This window comes from Scyliorhinus torazame, chromosome 14, assembly GCF_047496885.1.
Source record: "Scyliorhinus torazame isolate Kashiwa2021f chromosome 14, sScyTor2.1, whole genome shotgun sequence".
Classification (NCBI taxonomy): domain Eukaryota; kingdom Metazoa; phylum Chordata; class Chondrichthyes; order Carcharhiniformes; family Scyliorhinidae; genus Scyliorhinus; species Scyliorhinus torazame.
Genome location: NC_092720.1, coordinates 100,048,175 through 100,071,751, shown reverse-complemented (window position 1 = coordinate 100,071,751; position 23,577 = coordinate 100,048,175). Strand labels below are relative to the sequence as shown.

The window sequence follows — 23,577 nt, the reverse complement described above, 5'->3', positions numbered from 1 at the left end:
GCCTCCATGCCGCCCACAGTGTATCTTTGCAGGCAATGCATCTAAATGCTGAGATGCCGGAAAACCAGAAATGTTACAGCTTGTTGAATATTAGCTAGTATGCAACCATGCTCTGCACATTATAGTGCTGGGAGATGCCTGCTATCCTGGCAGCAGTCATAATGCTTTCATTTTTCAGCAATCCATTGTCTCTCGGTCTATCAGCCATTAGGCCAAACCTGAGGGCGGCTGCTGAGTGACATAGGCTGTCCAGGTATTACCTCATTGCTCTACTCTGCAACCCAAACACAGACAGTCACAAGAAACATTGTGGAGCAGACTGAGGGAGAATTGAAGTAATTGCTCTGCTGGTCTAGTCGCAACAGAGTGTTAGCCCTTCAGTACTCCCTGGAGCTTGTGTCTCAATTCTTGATGATCTGCTGTATCCTTCACAACCCGGTCGCCATGAGTGCACAATCCTTGCTACCAGCTCAGCACCAGGAAGAGGAGGTGGAAAGCAATACAAACATTTTCTGATCGAGCTGTCTGTGATTTGGCTACATTTCCTGTGACCAGAACCCAAATCCAAACGCACTCACTATGGGACTTTGTTCCCATTTAGTTAAATGCCGCCCCTTTTTGGGGCCCTGGGGGGTTTCTGACCAGCTTAGCCCACACAGAATTTTTTTCAGCACTAGGGTGCTGGGCGCCTCATTAGGACACCCCTCTAAAGGGTCCCTGGACGCCCTTACAGGACCCCTGTCTAGGATCCCCTCCCAGAGGTCCCGACGTACCTGTCCCGCACCCCCGAACCCTTTCAAACCCACCCTCCTTTCAGGAACATGGCCCCCCTCAGGCCCTGACCCTTGGCAGTGCCAGGGCGGCAGTGCCAAGGTGCCAGCTTGGCAATGCCAAGGTGCCCGGGTTCCAGGGGGGGCCGGCACTAAGCGATATCCCTGGCCACCCGGTGGCATTCAATGGACCGGAGGATCTCCAGGTGCTGCTCTGCCTAGTCCACATTTGGTGACTGCGGCCTCTCTGGGGAGGCTGGTAGATCCCGGGTTACCTCGCCCAAGTAGGTTTAAAAATGACTTAGGCGCGCACCATTTGGTTATGCCTCCTTTGTGCGCGATTTTGATTTTGACGCGTCATGGGCCTTGGGTATATCCCGTGAGGCATAAAGGCTGCCGGGAAGCTTGGGGGAGGCCTCGCCCGGGTCTACCACGAGAGCAACGCGGCTGGTAGAACGCGCTCGATGATTCTACTTATCTGAAAATTGGATCAAAATGTACTGCCATGGCAAACAAGCTTTGGGTTACATTTCTAATTGCGTGTGGCCAGGACATGAGCAAATGATAGCTCAAACATCCCTCTGTGAGAATTGGATATTTAGATGTTTGTGATTGGAGTACATTGTACTGATATTTTGTGACATGTGTGTTTTACTTTCTTTAATAAATGGTTTGTTGTCTTATTTTAGTGAGGTTTGAGAGAATGTGTCCGTATATCTAAATGTGAGTTTGTCTCTTGAGTATCTTGCTTACCATGTGAAAGGTCAGCCTAAAGCTTGTGCAGATTCTTCTGCTTGTGCCAGTTCTCAGGAGCAGCACAGAAAAAATATTGCCGGAGACCTGTTGGGTCAGGGCTCCCCTGACCTCACCATGGTGCTCTCGGATTCCAGTTTTTTCCAAAAACTGGTGGTGGGGGACTTGTGCTGGAACCGCCTACAGCCTGTGACTTCCCTGGAGCACCCGAAAGAATCAAGGAGGCAAAAAGTAATTCAAATATTTTCCTTCTGCAGAAAGCTTATTGGATCTTTTTGACATCTGGTTACTTTCTCCTGCTGTGCTCCTGTTTCTGCTCTGGGTCCCTGCATCGTTCCTGAAAATGGATAGGTCGAATCAGATGGGTAGCAAGGCCATCCAGATGACCGATTCCAGGTAAATTGGGTGCAAAGCCCTTGCAGTAGGTAGAGTGCGTCTCCATACTCTAACATGTGTTGGAGGCCCAGCAATGACCCCCAAGTGAAAAAATAGGAGCTAATAAAATCAGCTATTCATTTTGAATGTTACTCCCTGATGCTCCTCCTTTTTTTCTTTCCTCAATTGAAGGCAGCGACTGCTGATGGATAAAATTTCACGGAGACTGGTGGCCCTACTCCTATATCATTGATCAGTCATTATTTGTGTGCGTCCAGAGATATGAGTGGCTATCGACTATTTGATTAACTGCAAGCATAATCCTGCCCTCACTCAGTATCTACACACGCTGAATAGTGATAATGAATAGGGACATTGCAAGAGAATTTTACAGACCCCTCATGGTGAGGCGGGACCTGAAAGCGCGACGAGACATTCAAAACTCCATTGCCTTTGGCGGGACTGGAAGATCCCACACTAAAGCCAACCGCGGGCACGTGATTGAAAACTATCTGGATCAGTGCAGAGGAAAGATCCAACTGGGATGTTGTGATCTATATGTCCAGTATGATGACAGGCTATCACCTACCAACTGAGCCTTTATAGAGCACCAAGCCTGTTTAGAATGGAAAGGTTTCATTCTTTATAAAATGGGATTAGAACAGCATTCTAACATTCATGTTGACTGAAATATGGGCGAGAGAGATCCATATAAAGATCTGAGACTGAGGCAGAGACTTAGTCATGGATCCGAGATAAAGGGAGAAGCTCACTATTGTGTTAAATAGACCTCGTCATTTTAAAGTGCCAAGGGGAACGCAAGACTATTGAAGTATGAAATTGTTTGGAGATTTTAAGAGTGAGAAGATGAGCAGAAATAAACCGCACTTTGAACTGCCTTTCATGTGTTGCTTCTTCTTCTTTCCAAATTCTATGATTTTCTTTTCTGGCCGCCTTTATCTGTTTCTGCCTCTACTCATTCAACAACTCCTCATTTTAAAAGCTGCGGGTTTGAACCTGCATCTCACCTCTGTTTGGTTTTATTGATTTATTCTAACATTAGTGGCTATTACATTTGGGCTATTTATATCAATCCCAATAGATTACATGAGGTTTCTACTCTTGTTTTAATGGGAACTGCGGAACTGTTGATTTATTTAATCAGAATAAAAATACTTGCAGGATCTGGCAGTGTTAGCCGTGGATCCATCTCCTATTATTCTCTCCAGTTCCCTCCTCCTCTCCTGAAGTATTGGTTCAATGCCGGTGTACAGCTTTACTCATATCATCTCCCGTATCATCTCCACATGCTCTCCATTCACCTTGACTATGAATACGATTAGGCAAATTGACTGTGGAGGACTTCACAAGTGAGCCTGAACCTTGGGCATTATGCCCAATCGTGAGAAAGGGTGGCACCTTTACCTGTCAGTCATTGTGGGAGCCTTATCTCTGTGAAGTTCAAAAGACATGCCATTGAACCATTTGATTAGAAATGTAACAAAAAAAAGCTATGACAAAGTATTTTTGGGACATAATGCTATCATTAGCCATTGCAATTGGGTTGATGGTGGTGAATTTAAATAACCTCCACCAGAATGGATTTTTTAAAATCCAGAAACACTTGGCTTTTCTTCCTTTCCCTGTGTTTCCAGCTTTTCGGTCGGCTATGATGAACATGTAATAGCAGACTGCCCCCTGGTGGTTGTATGAAATTGTACTGCAGAGTGCTTTATTACAACTTGGGAACTTCAGCAGCTATTCTGTTCTCCCGTTGCAACTACAGACAAATTGGCCATTTATTATGCAGCTAAACAACTGGGAACACAGGCGTACAAAATTAAATTTATAGATGTAGAATGATATTTGTTAGAAAATGAGAAAATCACATAAAATCGCCAAGCAAGGTGTTACGTTTGGAAATTTACTTTAAAAAGGTACGCATGGGGTGGGCAGTGACCCCGCCCTCCCCACCCACACACACACACACTTTATTTTCTTTGTTATATTATGTATGAGGAGAAGTGTGGGATAATTTCTCCCTTTTTCTTCACCTCTCGACCGACCGCAACAAGATGTACTTTTTGGGAAGGAGTGTTTCATCTCCTTTAGTGTTGTGAGTCTAAAGAAAGGACACCAAAACAGACTTTCTTGAGTGCAAATCAAAATAAAGGATAAACATTTATTTTTCACAACACCTCAAATGTAAACACAACAACACCCATTCCTCAGACACATAGACAAGAGAAGATGATTTCTTAAGATTCAACATGCACATAAATTTTAAGGTACTTCTTTAAACAGTTGTTCAATGGTGGTTGAAATGAAGCAGGCCTGAAGGAGTTTCTCTCAGTTCACTGAAGATAAATGAAGTTCAACATTTCTGGCTTTTTTCAGTTGAAATTGTGGTTGCGCTCCTGTACTGTAGGTTATAATCCTGCAGATAAAACAAATTATCCCATCTCCACTCCCTGAGATCACTTTCTTATCGAGGGAGAGTTCTTTGTTTTTTCTGACTGAGATCTCTTCCTCTGTCAGTGCTGGTCCAGACCGCCCCACCATGATGCCTTTACAGATTAATAAGGCGTTTCTCATTACAAGCCAGTTTTTGTCATGTGACAATAGTATCAATGTTTTCATTGTCCACACAATGGATTGGTGGCTAAGCAATTCACCGTGCAATGGTTGGGGGGGGGGGGTGGGGGTGGCGGGGGGGATGCTATATCATCAACATTATAGCTATGCTTATCCTTGGAAATGTATTTATTTGAAATTCCATCTTCATGGAGCCCACCAATCAGGCAGCATCGTAATTTAAGTCACTTATTCAAATTGTAACGCCTGGAAAAGCCATTTGCATTTTAACTAATTTCCCAGAGATGTGTTTAAATGTCCCTGTCTGTACAAAAGCCACAAAATAAGTCACCTGACTCTGCTGGAGTCCATTTTGTTACAGTAAATTGTTCTTTCTTTTTTTAAAAGTTAAAGTGGTCTTCTTCCTAATAGATTTTACAGGCGTAAGAAGTTACTGTAACAGCTATAAAATTACTGGGAGTTTTATTGATATAATTTAAGAAGGGGAGAGGTTGAATTTACAACACAGTTTTTTTACACTCCAAAAACCTATTTATATAGTGCCTTTGACATAATTTATTGTACCAATGCACGGTGGCATGGTTAGCACTGCAGCCTTCAAGGACCCGGGTTCAATTACGGCCTTGGGTCAACGTCTATGTGGAGTTTGTACTTTCTCTCCGTGCTTGGATGGGTTTCCTCCGGGTGCTCTGATTTTCTCCCACAGTCCAATGATATGCAGGTTATGTGGATTGGCCCTCCTAAATCGTCCTTTAGTGTCCAGGGATATGTAGGTTAGGTTAAGGGGTGCTTGGGATAGGGCGGGGAAGTGGACCAGGATGGAGTGCTCTTTCAGAGAGTCGGTGCAGACCCGATGGGCCGAATGGCCTCCTCTGCACTGTATGGATTCTGTGATTCACATGAGCATAAAATACCACACCAGAAGATATTGAAAGCTTGGTCAAAGAGGTTGATTTACGGACTGCCTTCAAAAAGGGAAATCGGGGTAAAGGGGCAAATTGGAGCAACGAGGTTATTCGAGAGCCAATGGCTTATGCAGTTGAAGGCATGGCCACCAATGGTTGAAAAATTTTAATTGAGGATGCACATGATGCAATAATTAGATGAGCACAGATATCTGAATGAATGAATGAATATCGCTTATTGTCACTGGTAGGCTTCAAATGAAGTTCCTGTGAAAAGCCCCTAGTCGCCACATTCCAGCGCCTATTCGGGGAGGCTTGTATGGGAAGGCTTGTATGGGAATTGAACCTGCGCTGCTGGCCTTGTTCTGCTTTACAAGCCAGCTGTTTAGCCCACTATGTTAAACCAGCCCCTCAGGGGGTTATAGGGATGGAGGAGATTTTTGAGAGAGGGAGGGGCGAGGCCTCAGAGGGATTTAAAAACAAGGATGGGACTTTTATAATCAAGACGTTGCTTGACCAGGAGTCAATTTAGATCAGCGAGTCCAGGGCTCACAGGGGAATGGACATGCAGCCATTCAAGACAAGTGCAGCAGTCTTTGGATGACCTCAAGCTTATGGAGGAAAGAATGCATGAGTCAGCCAAGGGTTTGTCGGAAGAACCAGGTCTAGTGTTAATGAAGGCATCAATGAGGGTTTCAACAGCAGATGAGGGAAGCCAGGCAGTGTTACAGGGATGAAAATAGGTGGTCTTAACAATGGCATCAATGTTCGAACCACCAAGGGTTCATTTCAGGATCAAATGTGACACCAAGGTTGTGAACGGCCTCACTTAATCTAAAGTTGTTGCCAATCCATGAATAGTGCCTCTTTTATTCAAAATCTCTGAAATAACTCTTGCAGTTTGGGATTTTTTAGCTGTGAAATTATTTGGAATACTTTAAATTGTTTTTAAAGACTCGGTTTATCCATGCAAACAACGGAAAAAGCGAAGCCTGAGATACTGGGTAGTTAAGATGCTATTGAGCTAACTTTCATTCTGCTGCCTTGCTGACTGACAATAATAAGCATTCAATAGCTTCTCTCACTGATTGATAATGGCTTCACACACAATGTGTTGGAAGATTTTTCATCTCCTTGGGGTGTTGGCAGCCATGAATAAAGATAGACACTGTCACAGACAGTCTAGTTTTTGCAAACAGGACACGACGTAAGAAGTCAGGGTGTAAAGAATCTTAGATCATTCGAGAGAGGAGTTGAAAAGGAATGGCGATTCTATTATGCAAATTTGGTCATATTAATTAATGCAATTAGCAAATAGTGTACCTTAATGACAGTGATTCTTAGCCATTTAATTTGCATAAGCATGTAATATGCCTAATATCACCTACCTGTAATATATCGAGTCTGTCATAACCCCAACATGGACCACAGGGAAACCATTGTTGATATCCCCATAGGACTCTTGGAGTATGAGCTTCCCAGATAGGGGCGGGGACCACCCAGCTAAAGCCCATTGCAAACTAACATAAAAGCCGGCCCAAAGCTGGGTCCAGTGTGGTTAGTTCTCCCAGCAAGGACTGTACTGGGAGTGAGTTGTAGCCTTGAGCAGAATATTTTACATAGTTAAATAAAGCTCAGTTCTCTTACCGCTGGCTTCCTCAAGTTACTAAAGACTAGTTCACCCACAGGATACATTATGTGAAAAAACGTTAGGGTTTCCATGGGAATATCACTGCTTAAAGGTCATGATAATGGGTAACTGAAAACCACAGACAGAAAGTCAGGTTCATCAAAGCCGAGGACTGATTATTGCCAAAAACCACCAACTCCATATGTTTTTGCTCTCAGAAATGTGACTAAGTTTGGGAATCAGCAAATCAAAACAAAGCGTTAGGATAAATCCCACCAAAAACCCGATTTAGTAATTTTTAAAATATTCTTGTATAAAGCTACTACAGTTCTCAGATTTTCCATCAAAATGAAAATAGTGCCAGTAAAGAATGCTGACATCAATTTGGGTTGCTGTAGGCATCTTCCCAGTTTAAGTGTTGTCAATCACTCACTTAAATTGTCTGAGTGTCTTAATTTTTGGAAGTTGACTTCCACAGCCTAACTCTATTTGTAAGAAGGGGCATTTAAACTACACCCACTAGCGATCTGAAACTGATGCTCATGTCTTTTGTATTTGTATTTCTTTCGTATCCCTGAAGGCAGCCCAAGAAAACATTTGAAGCTTATTATGAATTGATAATCTGCTTTATTTCCCATAGGGTGGACAGACAAAACAATTACAGTGGATTCATTTATTCTCATGAATAACAATTATTTCTACGAGTGCTACTCCAACCCACTTCAGTAAATCAGTCTTACTTCCAGTAAGACAGTGAATCATCTTGCTTGACTTAAAACTGATTCTTTTACAAACAATTCAACATCTAAAAATCTGCCATATTATGATTTGAGCAAGAGTAACAGGGCGTCATTCTCCGACCCCCCGCCGGGTCGGAGAATGGCCGTTGGCCGCCATGAATCCCGCCCCCGCCCCCGTCGAAGTCTCCGGTACCGGAGATTGGGCGGGGGCGGGAATCGGGCCGCGCCGGTTGGCGGGACCCCCCGCTCAATTCTCCGGCCCAGAAATTGCCTGTCCCACCGGCGTAAATCAAAGCTGGTATTTACCGGCGGGACCAGGCGGCGTGGGCGGGCTCCGGGGTCCTGGGTGGGGGGCGCGGGGCGATCTGACCCCAGGGGTGCCCCCACGGTGGCCTGGCCCGCGATCGGGGCCCACCGATCCGCGGACGGGCCTGTGCCGTGGGGGCACTCTTTCCCTTCCGCCTCCGCCATGGTCTCCACCATGGCGGAGGAGGAAGTGACTCTCCCACTGCGCATGCGCGGGAAACTGTCGGCGGCCGCTGACGCTCCCGCGCATGCGCCGTATTTCTGCGCCCGCTGGCAGGGCAACAAACGCCATTTCCGCCAGCTGGCGGGGCAACAAATGCCATTTCCGCCATCTGGCGGGGTGGAAATCCCACCGGCGCCGGCCTAGCCCCTCAATGTTGGGGCTCGGCCCCCAAAGATGCGGAGCATTCCGCACCTTTGGGCCGGCGCGATGCCCGTCTGATTGGCGCTGTTTTTGGCGCCAGTCGGCGGACATCGCGCCGTTGGGGGAGAATTTCGCCCACAGTGTCTGACAGCAGTCCTTTGTAAATGTAAATGGGCTGAGTAGGTTGGAGTTGAATGTTAATCATCTTGAAAACCTTGTACGTACCTCAGAACACTTGAAACCAATTCTTGTTCCGTTCCTGAAGGCCGGATGCTGAAGGATAGTCCTGGAGCCAATCTTTACTCAGTATTACATTTATTTATATAATAATAATCTTTTATTGTCACAAGTCGGCTTACATTAACACTGCAATGAAGTTACTGTGAAAAGTCCCTAATCGCCACATTCCGGCGCCTGTTCGGGTACACAGAGGGAGAATTCAGAATGTCCAAATTACCTAACAGCACGTCTTTCGGGACTTGTGGGAGGAAACCAGAGCACCCGGAGGAAACCCACGCAGACACAGGGAGAACGTGCAGACTCCGCACAGACAGTGACCCGAGCTGGGAATCGAACCCAAGACCCTGGCGCTGTGAAGCAACAGTGCTAACCACTGTGCTACCGTGCCGCTTGCAGAGTGAAACTAGACAAACACACAGCTCCAAACTGAATCGCACCACAAAGTGTTTCTTTACATGTGCTCAAATTAAACCCCAATTAATGCCCTCTACATCTTTTTGTTTTTTAACAATTCCACAGTACAAAATACCAAAGCTGAATACAAAAGAAAAACTAAAAACACTAGCAACCTGCATGGCAGGAGCAGCAGCAGTCAAAAACACAGGAGCACAGTCAATTGGGCACCGCCCTGCCTCTCCGGCATCTGGACACCCAGTACAACGACAGCAAGAGTGTGCTCCCCTCCACCTACAGCCAGGAAGCAGGCCAATTCCAACCAGGCACACCGCCAAATCACACTGCTCCTCCCTTGGCGCTGGGAGCACGTCAGCTCCTGGTTCTTCTGGGTCCTCTCCCACAGTCACGATGGCTGCAGAGGCGACAGAGACCCGGCACATGACCTCCACGCATCAGCGGCCCCCTGCAGGAGCAGGCAGGTGGAAGGAAATCACAGCCACCTGAGGAGACCGGGAAGAGCAACCAAATAGATAAAAGCAATAAAAATAAGGGATAAAGCAAAAAGAGCCGCTCCTGGTAGGGGCACTGCCCAAAGGTAATAACCTTAAAACATCAAATAAGAGTGCAGTTAACAGTGCCAATGAAGCACTCCAACCCCTGCGGTGCCCACCGGGCGCGGAAGGCCTCAAGGTGCCCGTAGACACCACATGCTCCCTTTCTAGGGGTACCCTGTCATGAATATAATTAAAGGCCATATGAGCTTACAGCTAAACACAATTGATAGAAATTAACAATACTGATTATCTCCCATCAACAGAATCAGCTGTTTTTGTTTAAAATACATCACACTCCACACCCGGTCATTACCGTGAATAGGTGGGTTCACATACTAATTAAACAGCAATTTAGTTTGCTTTCTGTAACCAGTATGCGCTTAATTCTGTGATCTCAGAAATGATTCCCCTTTTTTCCTGGACCGGAAATCCGGCCTTTATGGTGAAGAATCAAAATACTGTGAATGCTGCAAATTTGAAATAAAACACAGAAGGTGCGAGAAATACACAGCAGGCAAGGCGGCACCGGTAAAGTGAGAAAAACAGCTAATGCTTCATCAGAATTTCGATAAAAGGTCATCAATCTGAAACATTAACTCTGGGCGCGAGTCAGCGGACTTAAAACTAGGTCCACTGTCGGATGTGTTTACCATGTTATTCAATGGCACTTTACTGTTTCTTTTGGCCTCAAAGAGTTTCTTTCTGCCGAGGCCACACTTAGACTGATTTCCTGCTGACCAGCTGATCTTCCAGCAGGAACAGCTGTCCACAGATTGGGGAGCCATTTTGATCGGCAGGCCAATCTATTCTTCCCCCCCCCCCCCCAACTCAGCTCACCCCCCCCCCCCTCCCACCCACCCCTGCAGCTTTATCGACCCCCCTCTCAAACATTCTCCAGGTGCCTGAAGCTCCCCTTGCACCACTCTCCAGATGGCAAGGCCCCCCTGGGCCTGACCCCTGGCAGTGCCAATCTGGCACCCAGGCACCCTAGTGATGCCCTGTCCCTAACCACCTGGAGATCTCTAATGGCCTGAGAATCCCCTCCAGGGTGCCCATTGTGTCTCTTGTGCCAGGTGGATCCCATGCCCAGATATTTAAAAGAGCCCTCAGGCTCATTTGAATATTCAGATCTGGATCTCGCAGGCGGAGCGCGTCAGGTGACTGGCAATCATCCTGGTGCGGGCCCGGCGTGGTGTCCAATTTGGTGCTCTCTCACGCGATTTACCTATTGCCATGGTGATGCTGAATCACGCCCTCTGTTTCTCTCTCCACACATGCAGCCAGACCTGTTGAGTAATTTCAACATTACTCATTTTGGATTTCCAATGTGCCATATTTTACTCTGCTATAAGATTAATGAGAAATGTAATAGAGACATGTTTAAAATTGTTAAGGGTTTTGATAGGTGCCCAGGTGCCAGGTAGAGTACCAGGGCACCACCCTGCACTGTTCTTGACCACGCAGTGATCTCCAATGGCCTGAGAGACCTCCCCAGGTTTCCGTTATGCCTGGCCCATGTTTGTGTGAACGAGTAGTAAACAGCATCCTGGCGAAGTCTCGCAGGCGCACCGGCTATTTCCCGGGCGCTAGGTGGATCCGGCATCGGGGTATTTAAATGAGCCATTTGCTCATTTGAATATTCAGATTTGGGCCTCGCCCAGCGAGGATGAGTGAGGCGGAGCGAGTCGGGTAACTAGCGATTGGCGTGGAGCCCAATTTGTGGCTCTTGTGCTAGACACCCATTGCCATGGGGTTGTTGAATCACGTCCTCTGCTTCTCTCTCCACAGATGCAGCACGGTAGCATGGTGGTTAGCATAATTGTTTTACAGCTCCAGGGTCCCAGGTTCAATTCCCGGCTTGGGTCACTGTCTGTGCGGAGTCTGCACATTCTCCCCGTGGGTGCGTGGGTTTCCTCCGGGTGCTCCGGTTTCCTCCCACAGTCCCAAGCTGTGCAGGTTAGGTGGATTGGCCATGATAAATTGCCCTTAGTGTCCAAAATTTCCCTTTGTGTTGAGTGGGGTTACTGGGTTATGGAGCAAGGGTGGAAGTGTGGACCTTGGGTAGAGTGCTCTTTCCAAGAGCCGGTGCAGTCTCGATGGGCTGAATGGCCTCCTTCTGCACTGTAAATTCTATGATCATCATCTGTTGAGTATTTTCAGCATTTTCATTTTTTTTAAATTTTGTATTTCCAATATGTGCTGTATATTACTCTTCCAAAAAATTAATGGGAGATTTAATAGAGATGTTTAAAGTTGTGAAGCGTTGTAACAGAGTTAATAAAGAGAAACTGATTACAGTGATAGAAGGATCAGTAAACAGAGGATACAGGTTTTGTGTAATTGACAAAGAAATTGGGCAACATGAGAAAAAACAGATTAAGCAGCGAATTGTGGTGGTATGGAATGCACAACTAAGAGAGTGAGGGGAGCAGATTCTCTTCTGGAGAATGGAGAGGAAAATAATTTGTTTTAAAATGGATAAGTTTTCGGTTTTACCAACAGCATGAGAGTTAGCTACTGCAGAGTACGGGAGGGAAGACGAGCCGTTTCAAAGAAAGTGCCTGAATTAAAATGTTACTGCTTATTAAAGTCTCCGTTTACGTCCAGGAGTATTAAACTTCATTTTTCTTCCTCTGTTTTAAGGAAACCTTCTCACAGGCTGCTGGAAAACTTTATCAAGAACAAGAACATCGCTTCTGCATGTCAACTGGATGGCCCCTTGAACAATATTGCACTCCTCCCCAGCCATGCAGTGTGCGAGATGGGAGAACTGACCCAAATAGGTGAAGTACCAGGCAAATTGTGAACCTGTTTTAGATTAAAGTGAATTTTCTAATGGTGCTAGGTTCAACTATTGTCTCAGTGTCGAGTGTGTTGCCAGTATGGTGCCCCAATCATATGGAGGACTGGAGTGCAAATTGCTGTATAAAAAGTGTCTCTATGGAGAGGCCTGATGCCACTTTGGTGCAAAAGTATGAGTTTGAGAACTGCTATCAGTGGTATATTAAACTTACTTTTTTTTCAATATCACTTTTTAAATACCAGTATTGTAGCTGATCCAAAATGACATGAAACTCTAGGGACAATAGATATTTGTACTTTGTGGATTTGACCTCTAAGTAAAATAGGCTTTGAGCAAATAATATGGAAAGAGAGCACATATGTGTTATTTCTTCCTCAATTTAGTCATCTAATAACCTTTTTTATATAAATGTATTTTTTAGTCTCTTGTTCTTTCTCGAATAATTGTGCATCTTCATCAGCTTCAAAAAATGTTATGTATTTGAATTATTTGACCCATGAGAAATGTTAACATGATTTGAATTCATATTTAAAATGGGTGTGGCTTAGGTGAAACACAGGGCTAAATCACTGGCTTTGAAAGCAGACCAAGGCAGGCCAGCAGCATAGTTCAATTCCCGTCACAGCCTCCCCGAACAGGCGCCGGAATGTGGCGACTAGGGGCTTTTCACAGTAACTTCATTGAAGCCTACTTGTGACAATAAGCGATTTTCATTTTCAAATAAACCCCAAAATAAATGTACTGCATGGAGTTGAGGGGAAAATGCCATTCAATAAACTACATCCTATGATCATTAAGTCAATTTGTGGTTCAAATTTCAAATCAAAGAACATGGGTGTTTTAGCCACTCACTCAACCTGTCTATATCTTTTTGCAGCCTTGATCTCCTTGCAGTATACTTTCGACCTAACATTGTATCATCAGCAAATGTTTGAAATACATTACACATGGCCCCCTCACCCAAGTCATTGATACAGACCATTAAAGCTCAAGCAATGATTCTTTCAGCTTTCCGCTAGTTATAGGCCATCAACCCAAAAATAACCTATTTGTTCCTATGCTCTTTTTTCTGCCTTTTAACCGATCCTTAATTCCTGCGAATATACTATCCTAATCCCATGCGTATTTTGTGTAATAAGCTCTTAGACTTGAGTGGAGGTTTTTTGCGAATCCAAATACATTATACACACTGATTTCCCCTTATCCACCCTTCTTGTTACATCCTCAGAAACGTGTAACAGAATTGTTAAAACATGTCTTGCATTTTATAAAACCGTATTCATTTTGTCTAGTTATATTATGATTTTCTAAGTACCCTATCACCATATTTCTAATAATAAGTTGTAACATTTTTCCTACACCTGATATCAGGCCAACTTGCCCAGCTTGCTGTTTTCTCCATCCTTTCTTGAATCGTAGAGTTTCTATCTTCCAATCCATTAAGGATGTATGTAAACAACTCTTTGGGCATTTTGGAGTGAGCCTTTAACTATGACGCTAATGGGGAGACACTGATGCAGGAACACTCCAAAAGCTTTCTGTCATGAAAATAAATAGTTTGCGTTGTGCTACATCCTTAAGTAACATTAAAATGTTGCAATTCCAAAAGAGTAAACATTGATTCTGTGGACTGATTGACATGTTTCTGACATTACTTTGCTGCCATTGTTTAGATATGTGAATGCTCCATTTTATTTATACTTTGTATGGTGATGGGGAAATACCGAGTTTGATTTGGAAATATTGTTTGAATCATTATGCTTTTAAAGGTCTGCCTGTGATAGTGACCACTTCAAACAGCCAATATATCATTTGAAAATGGGGGAAATGTTTTGAGTCAAGTCTTGTGAATTGAATTTGTTTTCTTATATCTTGTATCTGGACAGCAAAAGACAAAAATAAATGTATGAAGCAACAAATGATTTACTGAAGCAAAACATTGAATTCACTGCCTTCAGGCACTCTTAACAGCTTATACCTTGTTGAAGGAGGGAAAAATGCACAATGGGAGCAGTTAATGTCTACTTACCATAAGTTCTGTACATTGTTGGAATATCTTATTGTGCTGGAAAATTAGATTAGTATGATTATTAACTATTAGAATGGATTTCCAATTTGCTTCCCCTGCATGACACTGGCATTATGAATTGGTTATAGGTGAAATTGAAGTTGAACAGTGGGCATGACAGGTTTATGCCTGGGGCGGGAGGGGTGGGTGTGTTCTTTGTGGGTGGATGTGGTAGATGTGTGTGGGTGAAGGGACATTGTGACTCCAGCTAAGATATGATGCTCTCTTCCGACGTCATGTGCAGGATGACACTGGGCCTTGGAGGGGATTTATAAGACAAGTACTGGACTGCTAATGGAGCTGAGGGCCCTCAGTTACATGGGGAAAGTGAAGAAGCTGGGGTTTTACTGTCCTTATGGCGGAAAAGGTTAACAGGAGATTTGATGGGGGTGGGGGGTGTGGTGTTGGGTGTTCTGACACACAGATGAGCCAACACAGTTGCATATGGTACAACGCTTCTTTATTTAAACTCACTATTTACAACTTGGTCTTTGCACTCTGCACGTGGGGGGCTCCCTGCTTGTGGTGTTTCAACAGCTCTTTCTTGTTCCCTTCTCCCCAGACCTACTGACCTCCAGGTGTCGTGCTCGTGCTTTTTATGTGGTTGGTGTTCTTGTCTGTGATTGGTTGTGGTGTTGTGTACTCTGATTTGCCTGTTAGTGTGTCCATCATGATGTGTGTGTTTGAATATCATGACATCCCCCCTTTTTACAAAGATATGTGCCTACGTGGTAATAAATATGATCGTGACGTGAGTGCATCTAAGAGTGTGTGTGTGTCGTGTGCAGCATGTGTCTATGACGGAACTATGTACATGGGGCGATGTCGAGTGCGTCACATGAATCCAGTTGTACCATAACATAACAGAAATGCGAACGAGAGAAGAAAAAAAAAAAATTTGAACAGTTGTCCAGTCAGACGACATCTGGAACGATAAACAACAACAGGTTATCATGTAAAATTGTCCAACTTATTAAACATATGAACTGTATTATAAGTCCATTCTAATGGGTTTGCGACGAATTCGGGTTGACCGCCTCAAGGGTGGATCAAGAACCACCGGCTGCTGTGCAGGCATGGCCATGGGTGGCGATGGAAAGGGCGTGATGTGCGGCAGCTCCACAAAGTCATCCTCGGAAGCCTGTTGAGGATCTGGCGTGTCGTGTGGCTGTGAGCGTGGAAGTCGGCGAAGGGCGCGCCGATTGCGGCGACGCACGGAACCATCCGGCATGCGAACCAGGAACGAGCGGGGAGCCACTTGTCGGAGGACTTCGGCCGGTGCTGACCAGCCACCATACGGTTGATGGACGCGTACTTTGTCTCCGGAGGACAGGGGGGGCAGGTCCGTCGCTCGTGTGTCGTACCGACCTTTTTGGCGATCACGCTGCAGTTGCATGTTCCGAAGAACCGCCTCATTGTCTGTTGTCGGTGCCAGGACGGAAGGTACCGTCGTCCTGAGGGAGCGACCCATTAGTAGCTGCGCTGGCGAGAGGCCCGTGGATAACGGGGCCGATCGATAGGCCAGCAAGGCAAGGTTAAAGTCCGATCCGGCATCAGCCGCCTTGCACAGGAGCCGCTTTGCGATGTGGACACCCTTTTCAGCCTTCCCGTTCGATTGTGGATGCAGAGGGCTGGATGTCACATGAGTGAAACCATATGCTGCGGCAAAGGACGACCATTCACGGCTGGCAAAACAAGGTCCATTGTCTGACATGACAGTCCTTGGAATGCCATGGCGAGCAAACGTTTCCTTGCAGGCCCCAATGACTGCGGACGACGTCAGATCATGGAGAGGCATGACTTCCGGGTGGTTTGAGAAGTAGTCTATAATAACAATGTGATCTCTGCCAAGCGCGTGAAATAGGTCCACACCCACCTTCGCCCAGGGGGACGTCACCATCTCGTGTGGTAGAAGTGTTTCCGGAGGTTGCGCCGGCTGAAACCTCTGACAGGTTGTGCAGTTGAGCACCATGTTGGCTATGTCTTCATTAATACCCGGCCAATATACCGCCTCCCGGGCCCTTCGTCTGCATTTTTCGACGCCCAAGTGGCCTTCGTGTAGTTGACGAAGAATCATCTGGCGCACACTGTGTGGAATAACGATCCTATGCGATTTCATAAGGACCCCGTCTATATTGGTGAGATCATCTCGCACATTATAAAACTGGGGGCACTGCCCTTTTAGCCACCCTTCCGTCATGTGGCGCATCACTCGCTGCAGCAGAGGGTCAGTCGCCGTCTCTGCGCGTATGTGGGCCAGACTAGGATCATCAGCTGGCATATTTGCTGATGTCAGAGTCACGTGTGCCTCAATTTGACGCACGAACCCCTCTGCATCTGGTGGTGTGCTCACTGCTCGGGAAAGAGTGTCCGCCACGATGAGTTCCTTCCCCGGAGTGTAGATCAGTTCAAAATCGTACCTCCTGAGTTTGAGTAAGATGCGCTGGAGGCGAGGAGTCATGTCGTTCAGGTCTTTGTTAATGATGTTGACCAGGGGGCGGTGGTCAGTTTCGACCGTGAATCGTGGCAGGCCATACACATAGTCGTGGAACTTGTCCAGTCCAGTTAACAAGCCCAGGCATTCTTTTTCGATTTGCGCGTAGCGCTGTTCGGTAGGGGTCATGGCTCGTGAGGCATACGCAACCGGGGCCCATGATGACGTGCTGTCTTTTTGCAGGAGTACCGCTCCAATACCAGATTGGCTGGCGTCTGTTGAGATCTTTGTAGGGCGAGTCGTGTCAAAGAAGGCCAGCACTGGTGCCGTGACCAGTTTGTGCTTGAGCTCCTCCCATTCCCGCTGATGCGATTGGTGCCAGTTGAATTCCGTCGATTTTTTTACGAGATGGCGCATGTTTGTTGTATGAGAAGCCAGGTTGGGAATGAACTTTCCAAGGAAGTTGACCATGCCCAGGAATCTTAAGACAGCCTTCTTGTCAGCCGGTCGTGGCATGGCTGTGATGGCGCTAACCTTGTCTGCATCGGGACGGACCCCGGACCTTGAGATGTGGTCCCCGAGGAATTTCAGCTCCGTCTGGCCGAAAGCACACTTCGCACGGTTGAGACGCAGGCCATTTTGCCGTATGCGGGTAAAGACACGTCGAAGACGATGCATGTGTTCCTGCGGAGTGGTGGACCAAATGATGATATCGTCCACATATACACGTACTCCTTCGATGCCTTCCATCATCTGCTCCATAATGCGGTGGAATACTTCAGATGCCGAAATGATGCCGAATGGCATCCGGTTGTAGCAGAATCTGCCAAAAGGGGTGTTGAATGTGCATAGTCTTCGGCTGGCCGGGTCCAGTTGGATCTGCCAGAATCCTTTGGACGCATCCAATTTAGTGAATATGTTGGCTCGCGCCATCTCGCTGGTGAGGTCTTCTCGTTTCGGGATGGGATAGTGTTCCCGCATGATGTTGTTGTTCAGATCTTTTGGATCTATACATTTACGGAGCTCGCCCGAGGGCTTCTTTACACAGACCATGGAGCTGACCCATGGCGTGGGCTCCGTGACCTTGGATAGGACCCCTTGGTCCTGAAGAATCTGCAGTTGTGCCTTGAGGCGGTCTTTGAGAGGCGCAGGAACCCTGCGAGGTGCGTGAACGACAGGGATGGCGTCCGGTCTGAGTCGAATCTTGTACGTGTGTGACAATGTCCCCATGCCTTCAAAAACCTCCTGGTTGTGAGCGAGGAGGGAATGGAGATTCGCGTGGAACTCAGCATCCGGGAAGTCGGATATCTCATCTGGAGAGAGAGACATAATGCGCTGTACCAGGTGAAGGACCTTACACGCTTGTGCGCCCAGTAACGAGTCCTTTGATGAGCCCACAACTTCGAAGGGGAGTGTGGCCGTGTGCCTCTTGTGAGTCACCTGTAGCTGGCAAGATCCTATGGACGGGATAACGTTCCCGTTATAGTCAACCATCTTAAGCCGGGATGGTGTGATGGGTGGTTTGACCTTCATGGCCTGGACTGCAGAGTAAGCAATCAGGTTGGCGGATGCGCCGGTGTCCAGACGGAAGGCGACGCGCGATCGGTTGACCGTCAGGGTGGCACACCACTCATCGGCTGGATTGATGGCATTGACCTTGTTGACATCAATGACGGCAACTCGGAAGGCATCCTGGTCATCTGCATCACTTAACTGGAAGTCCTGATGCGTGGGCTGGACGGTCCTGACTCGTGCGCGAGGTTGTCGAGGATGCGCCGGATCTATGGGTTGAGCCGCACGACAGCGGGCTGCGTAGTGGCCCATCATGGCACATCTGTTGCACTGTCGGTTTTTTGCAGGACATTGCCCTTTTAAGTGTAGACCTCCACAATTGCTGCACGTCATGACATCACGGCGTTCGTTGCGCCACTGCGCATGCGCAGTGCGATCTTGCGGTGGACGCGCCTGCGCAGTGCGTCCCTCGTTGTGGCCGTTATTTTTGGCGCGCACCTGCGCGGGAGACCGCGAAAAGCGCGGGAAGCGGCCGCTGTCGTCCGGGCCGTGGGGCGGGAAGAAATCGACGGCCTGGATGCGTTCGACGTCGTGGGCGGCCTGGCTTGCCGATTCGACGGCTGGGGACCCCCTCCGTGCCAACTCGGACGCCTGAAATCGGGCAAAACGGCAGGTAGCATTTTCATGGAGGACACAGGCTTCCACAGCAGACGCTAAGGTGAGGCTCTTTATTTTAAGAAGCTGCTGGCGTAGGCCACTAGAGGCAACGCCAAAAACAATCTGGTCCCTGATCATGGACTCTGTAGTGGTGCCGTAACCGCAGGACTGCGCTAGAATCCGGAGGTGCGTCAAAAAGGGTTGAAAAAGCTCCTCCTTACCTTGCAGGCGTTGCTGAAAGATGTATCTTTCAAAACTTTTGTTTACTTCAACTTGAAAGTGCTGGTCCAGTTTGAGGATGACCGTGTCATATTTGGCCTGGTTTTCGCCTTCTTCGAACACCAGTGAATTAAAGACATCGTTTGGGTGGGGGCCTGCGTAGAAGAGGAGCATTGCAATCTTCGAATCATCCGAGGCATTCTGTTTTTCGGTGGCACGGATGTACAGGTCAAATCGCTGCCTGTAGAGCTTCCAGTTGGTGCCTAGGTTCCCCGTGACTTGCATCGGCTGCGGTTTGCCGGTGTGGTCCATGTCCAGAATGGCAGGTTAGTAGGCAGGTATCGATCCACTCCTGTACCATGTGGTGTTGGGTGTTCTGACACACAGATGAGCCAACACAGTTGCATATGGTACAACGCTTCTTTATTTAAACTCACTATTTACAACTTGGTCTTTGCACTCTGCACGTGGGGGGCTCCCTGCTTGTGGTGTTTCAACAGCTCTTTCTTGTTCCCTTCTCCCCAGACCTACTGACCTCCAGGTGTCGTGCTCGTGCTTTTTATGTGGTTGGTGTTCTTGTCTGTGATTGGTTGTGGTGTTGTGTACTCTGATTTGCCTGTTAGTGTGCCCATCATGATGTGTGTGTTTGAATATCATGACAGGGGGCATCAAAATTATGAAGCAGTTTGATCGAGTAATTAAAGGGAAACTATTTTCAATGGTGGAAGGATTGGGAACCAGAGGTCACAAATTCAAGCCAAGAACCAGGGGGAACATAAAGAAACATTTTACACAGTGAGTTCCTGCACCCTGGATTGCACTGTCTGAAAGGGTAGTGGAAGTGAATTCAATAGTAACATTCAAAAGAGGGTTGGTAAGGGGGTGGAAAAGCAAACTTGGTTATGGGGAAAGAGCAGAGGAGAATGAGTAACTAGTTACTTCAAAGAACTAGCGCGGGCACAATGGGCTGACTGGCCTTCTCTGTGCAGAATGATTCTGCAGCTGCAATCCACGACATTCAATTGAATATTGGTGGCTTTGAGGACATTTAGCAATGACGTTTTTATTACTCAGATATATGATGGTTAGGCCATGTCCTAATGAATGATTGCCATGCTGAGTACCTATATGTATAGCCCTCTGTTCAGATGTGTTGTCTGCTTCAGAATGTAAAAAGAGCTCAAACCTTATAACAGTTTGAAATAGCTGACTTCAATCTTGGCTTTTTGCTTGCAGGTGTTGTCCAGCATCTGCTGAATGGTGAACATTTGCATGAGACCTATATTAAGAAACACAAACTGTTGCCTGACAACTGGACAACGAAACAACTATATGTGGAATCAACAGGGAAAAGCCGGACTCTGCAGAGTGGGCTAGCACTGCTGTACAGTCTACTACCAAAATTCGATTGGGGAAAGATACACATCCGGTACCAGTGGAGCACCATTTTTTGCTCGAACAACTGTGATTGCCCAATGCGTAATCACTACCTGGAGGAGGAGCAACGACGCCAGTACAACCTGCGGGTGAAGAATAGCCTGCTGGAGCAGACATACATAGACATGGCAAAAATCGTGGGGATTCCCACAAGACGGTTAAGAGCAGCTAATCCCATTGACTCCCTACTGTGCCATTTCTGTCACAATGTCTCATTTCCTTGCACAGAAAATGGTTGCATTAACTTGAACCACTTTAAAGTCATCAAGGCACATCAACTGGAGGATGAGCGAGACAGGCAGACGAAGAAGCTGTATTATAAATATGCACTACTTGCAACCCATCCTATTTTAAACCAGACTGTCACCCGCATGCAGCGGATCGCTCAAGGGAAAAGGGACGAGATCTTCACTCTCTACTCTGCTCATGATGTTACTGTGGCACCCCTGCTGAGCGCTTTGGGCATCCCTGATGCCAGTTTTCCGCGATTTGGTGCCCGAATAATCTTTGAAATTTGGAAAAATGGAAAGGACAAAAGACAGAATTTTATTCGTATTCTTTATAATGGCAATGATGTCACATTCCAAACCTCATTCTGCTCTGGGCAAAAAGCACATTCCAAACAACTCCTCTGCCCTTTTGAGAATTTCCTAAATTTTGTGAGAAAGGACATGTTTGCAGTTTTTAACAGCACAAACTATTATGATGCATGCCACAGGAGGGTATTTTGAATATTCAGCTGCTGGCACCTAAAGTGTTAAGCTTTGTGTTGCGTGTTTTAAATATTGTTGATTCGAACTGCTGCTGTTATATTTTGATGACATCATTCCTTTCCCAATGGCAGAGTTTTATTTCCAATGACCATAAATTATAATGTGGAATGTATGAATTTCACGCTCCAAGTATGTGTTATGACATGGTGTTAGAGGGACGACTTATCCTGTTGTGGATTATCAAATTCCATTGCATCATAGACATAAATTTAAAGTTTTAAAAAATATTATAGGGGCAAGATAGAGATGCAATTACACATATTTTATATATTTTTAGGAAAAGGTGTAGTGCTAGAGAATTTTCAGATCGCTACTGTCATGTGGCAAGGGGTCGGGCGACGATGTAGGTGGGGTTTAGAGACACAATGTAAGCAAGCAGAAGACCAAGTCAAATCAATAAATAAATAATTTATTGATTAACACACGTGAAGGCACGTAGCCAACTTCAGTCATATCAATTAGAAAAAAGGGCTCAAGTTACCGAGGCAGGTTCTCATACAGTCCATCGTAAACTCAAAGCGAGTTTTTCGTCCTGTACTGGTCGTAATCCAGAAAGCACACAGCAGGTAATTCACTCAGGAATTCAACGTCCTTCTCGCTTCTGCCCTTTATTATTACCCGATGATATACTTATATAAGTTTTCTAAGAGTTTGCAGCTGAAACTCACCTCCAAGGTTAACATGGATGCACTTCTGGGCTGAAGGGCACCAGTTCCTTCTGGTGTTTCTGGTGGCCATCTTGTGTAAGCCTGGCTGTACTTGACGGACATGTTGAGTGAGGAACAGATGTGACCTAGAAAGTGGTGGAGTGAGTATTGAAAATACCGCCCCTCCAACACCTGGCCCCTTGTGACATCACAATATCTATATTTAAACAGGGAGATAGATCATGCCCAGGGAACTATAGACCGGGCAACTTAACAGTGGTAGAAGAAAAATAATTGAAACCCTAATAAAAAATAAAACAAGAAAATATCTGGAAAGTAAAAGAGTAATGAATGGTCAACATGATTTTAAAAACCAGTCTTGCTTGACAACCTCATTGAATTATTTGAAGTAAGAGAGTAACCATTGAGAATTGAATGCTCTCAGTCTGATAGTGGCATCAATAATGATACATATGATCACGGGTGCTTTAGTGATCCTGTTGTTTAGGTATGTGTTTTTGCTTAACTTCAATTGCAGTCAACGCAATTCTCCTTTATTTGAGTTCTGAGTTAATCAGGTGATTAATTTCAAATAATTTGGGTATGTGCTGATCCAAACTGAGACTTTTGTGCTTTAAACCAATTGGAATAGAAATAGGCTTCTTAACTGCTGAATCTCAAATGAAGTCTAGCTTAAAATATTCCATGGTAGATTGAACTGTTATGTCGCAAACAAGTCAGCTGGAAAGAACTTCAAGACTTCCTAACTAATTAGACCTCGTTCATAAGAGCAAAATTATCGACATTAAACAATCAAATGTGCTGCAAAGTTATATGTCAGTCAGTTGTATATATGGAAATGCTTTTGTTTGAAATTTTATTGAATTGTAAGTTTCAAGTTAAGCGATCACTTCAACTTGCAATTGAATGATAATATAACAGGACATTTTCAAGTTGGAAGGCTGTAAACAGTGGGGTGCCAGAAGGATCAGTGCTGGGGCCTTGGATATTCACAATCCATTTCATGACTTAGATGAAAAGGCGGAGTAATATATCTAAAATTGTAGATGATACAAAACTGTGTCGAAATGAAACCTGTGTGGATGATACAATGGGCGGGATTCTCCGATTGCCAGCGCCGAAATCACCGGAAAATCTCCATTTACGGTGGAATCAGGGACGGCGCCTTTTTTGCCATGCTCCGCCCCCTCAAAAAGGACATCACCTGAGGCCCTCCCCCAATGCTCCGCCCCCAATGGGCCGAGTTCCCGATGGCATCGGTCGCGTGTTCTCACACTGTTCGGGGACCTTGTGGCGGCTGGGGACTGAGTCCAGCGCCGCCACAGTCGGGCGGGGAACTGTTCCACTGGCAGGGGGTCCTTTGTTGGGGGCTGGGGGG

At 46.1% G+C, this 23,577-nt stretch overlaps 1 protein-coding gene across 5 annotated transcripts in view; it reads left to right on the top strand.

Annotated features, from left to right (window-relative positions):
* The window catches only part of pxylp1 (2-phosphoxylose phosphatase 1), a 266,750-nt gene extending 243,616 nt beyond the window's left edge, over window positions 1-23,134 (top strand). For all 5 annotated transcript variants that reach the window (XM_072474551.1, XM_072474550.1, XM_072474547.1 and 2 more), the window contains 2 exons: window positions 12,272-12,411; window positions 20,558-23,134. In XM_072474551.1, coding sequence (XP_072330652.1) covers window positions 12,272-12,411; window positions 20,558-21,489 — 1,072 coding nt within the window. In that variant the 3' untranslated portion in view covers window positions 21,490-23,134. The remainder of the gene's footprint in view (window positions 1-12,271; window positions 12,412-20,557) is intronic.
* Window positions 23,135-23,577: the final 443 nt, after the last annotated feature.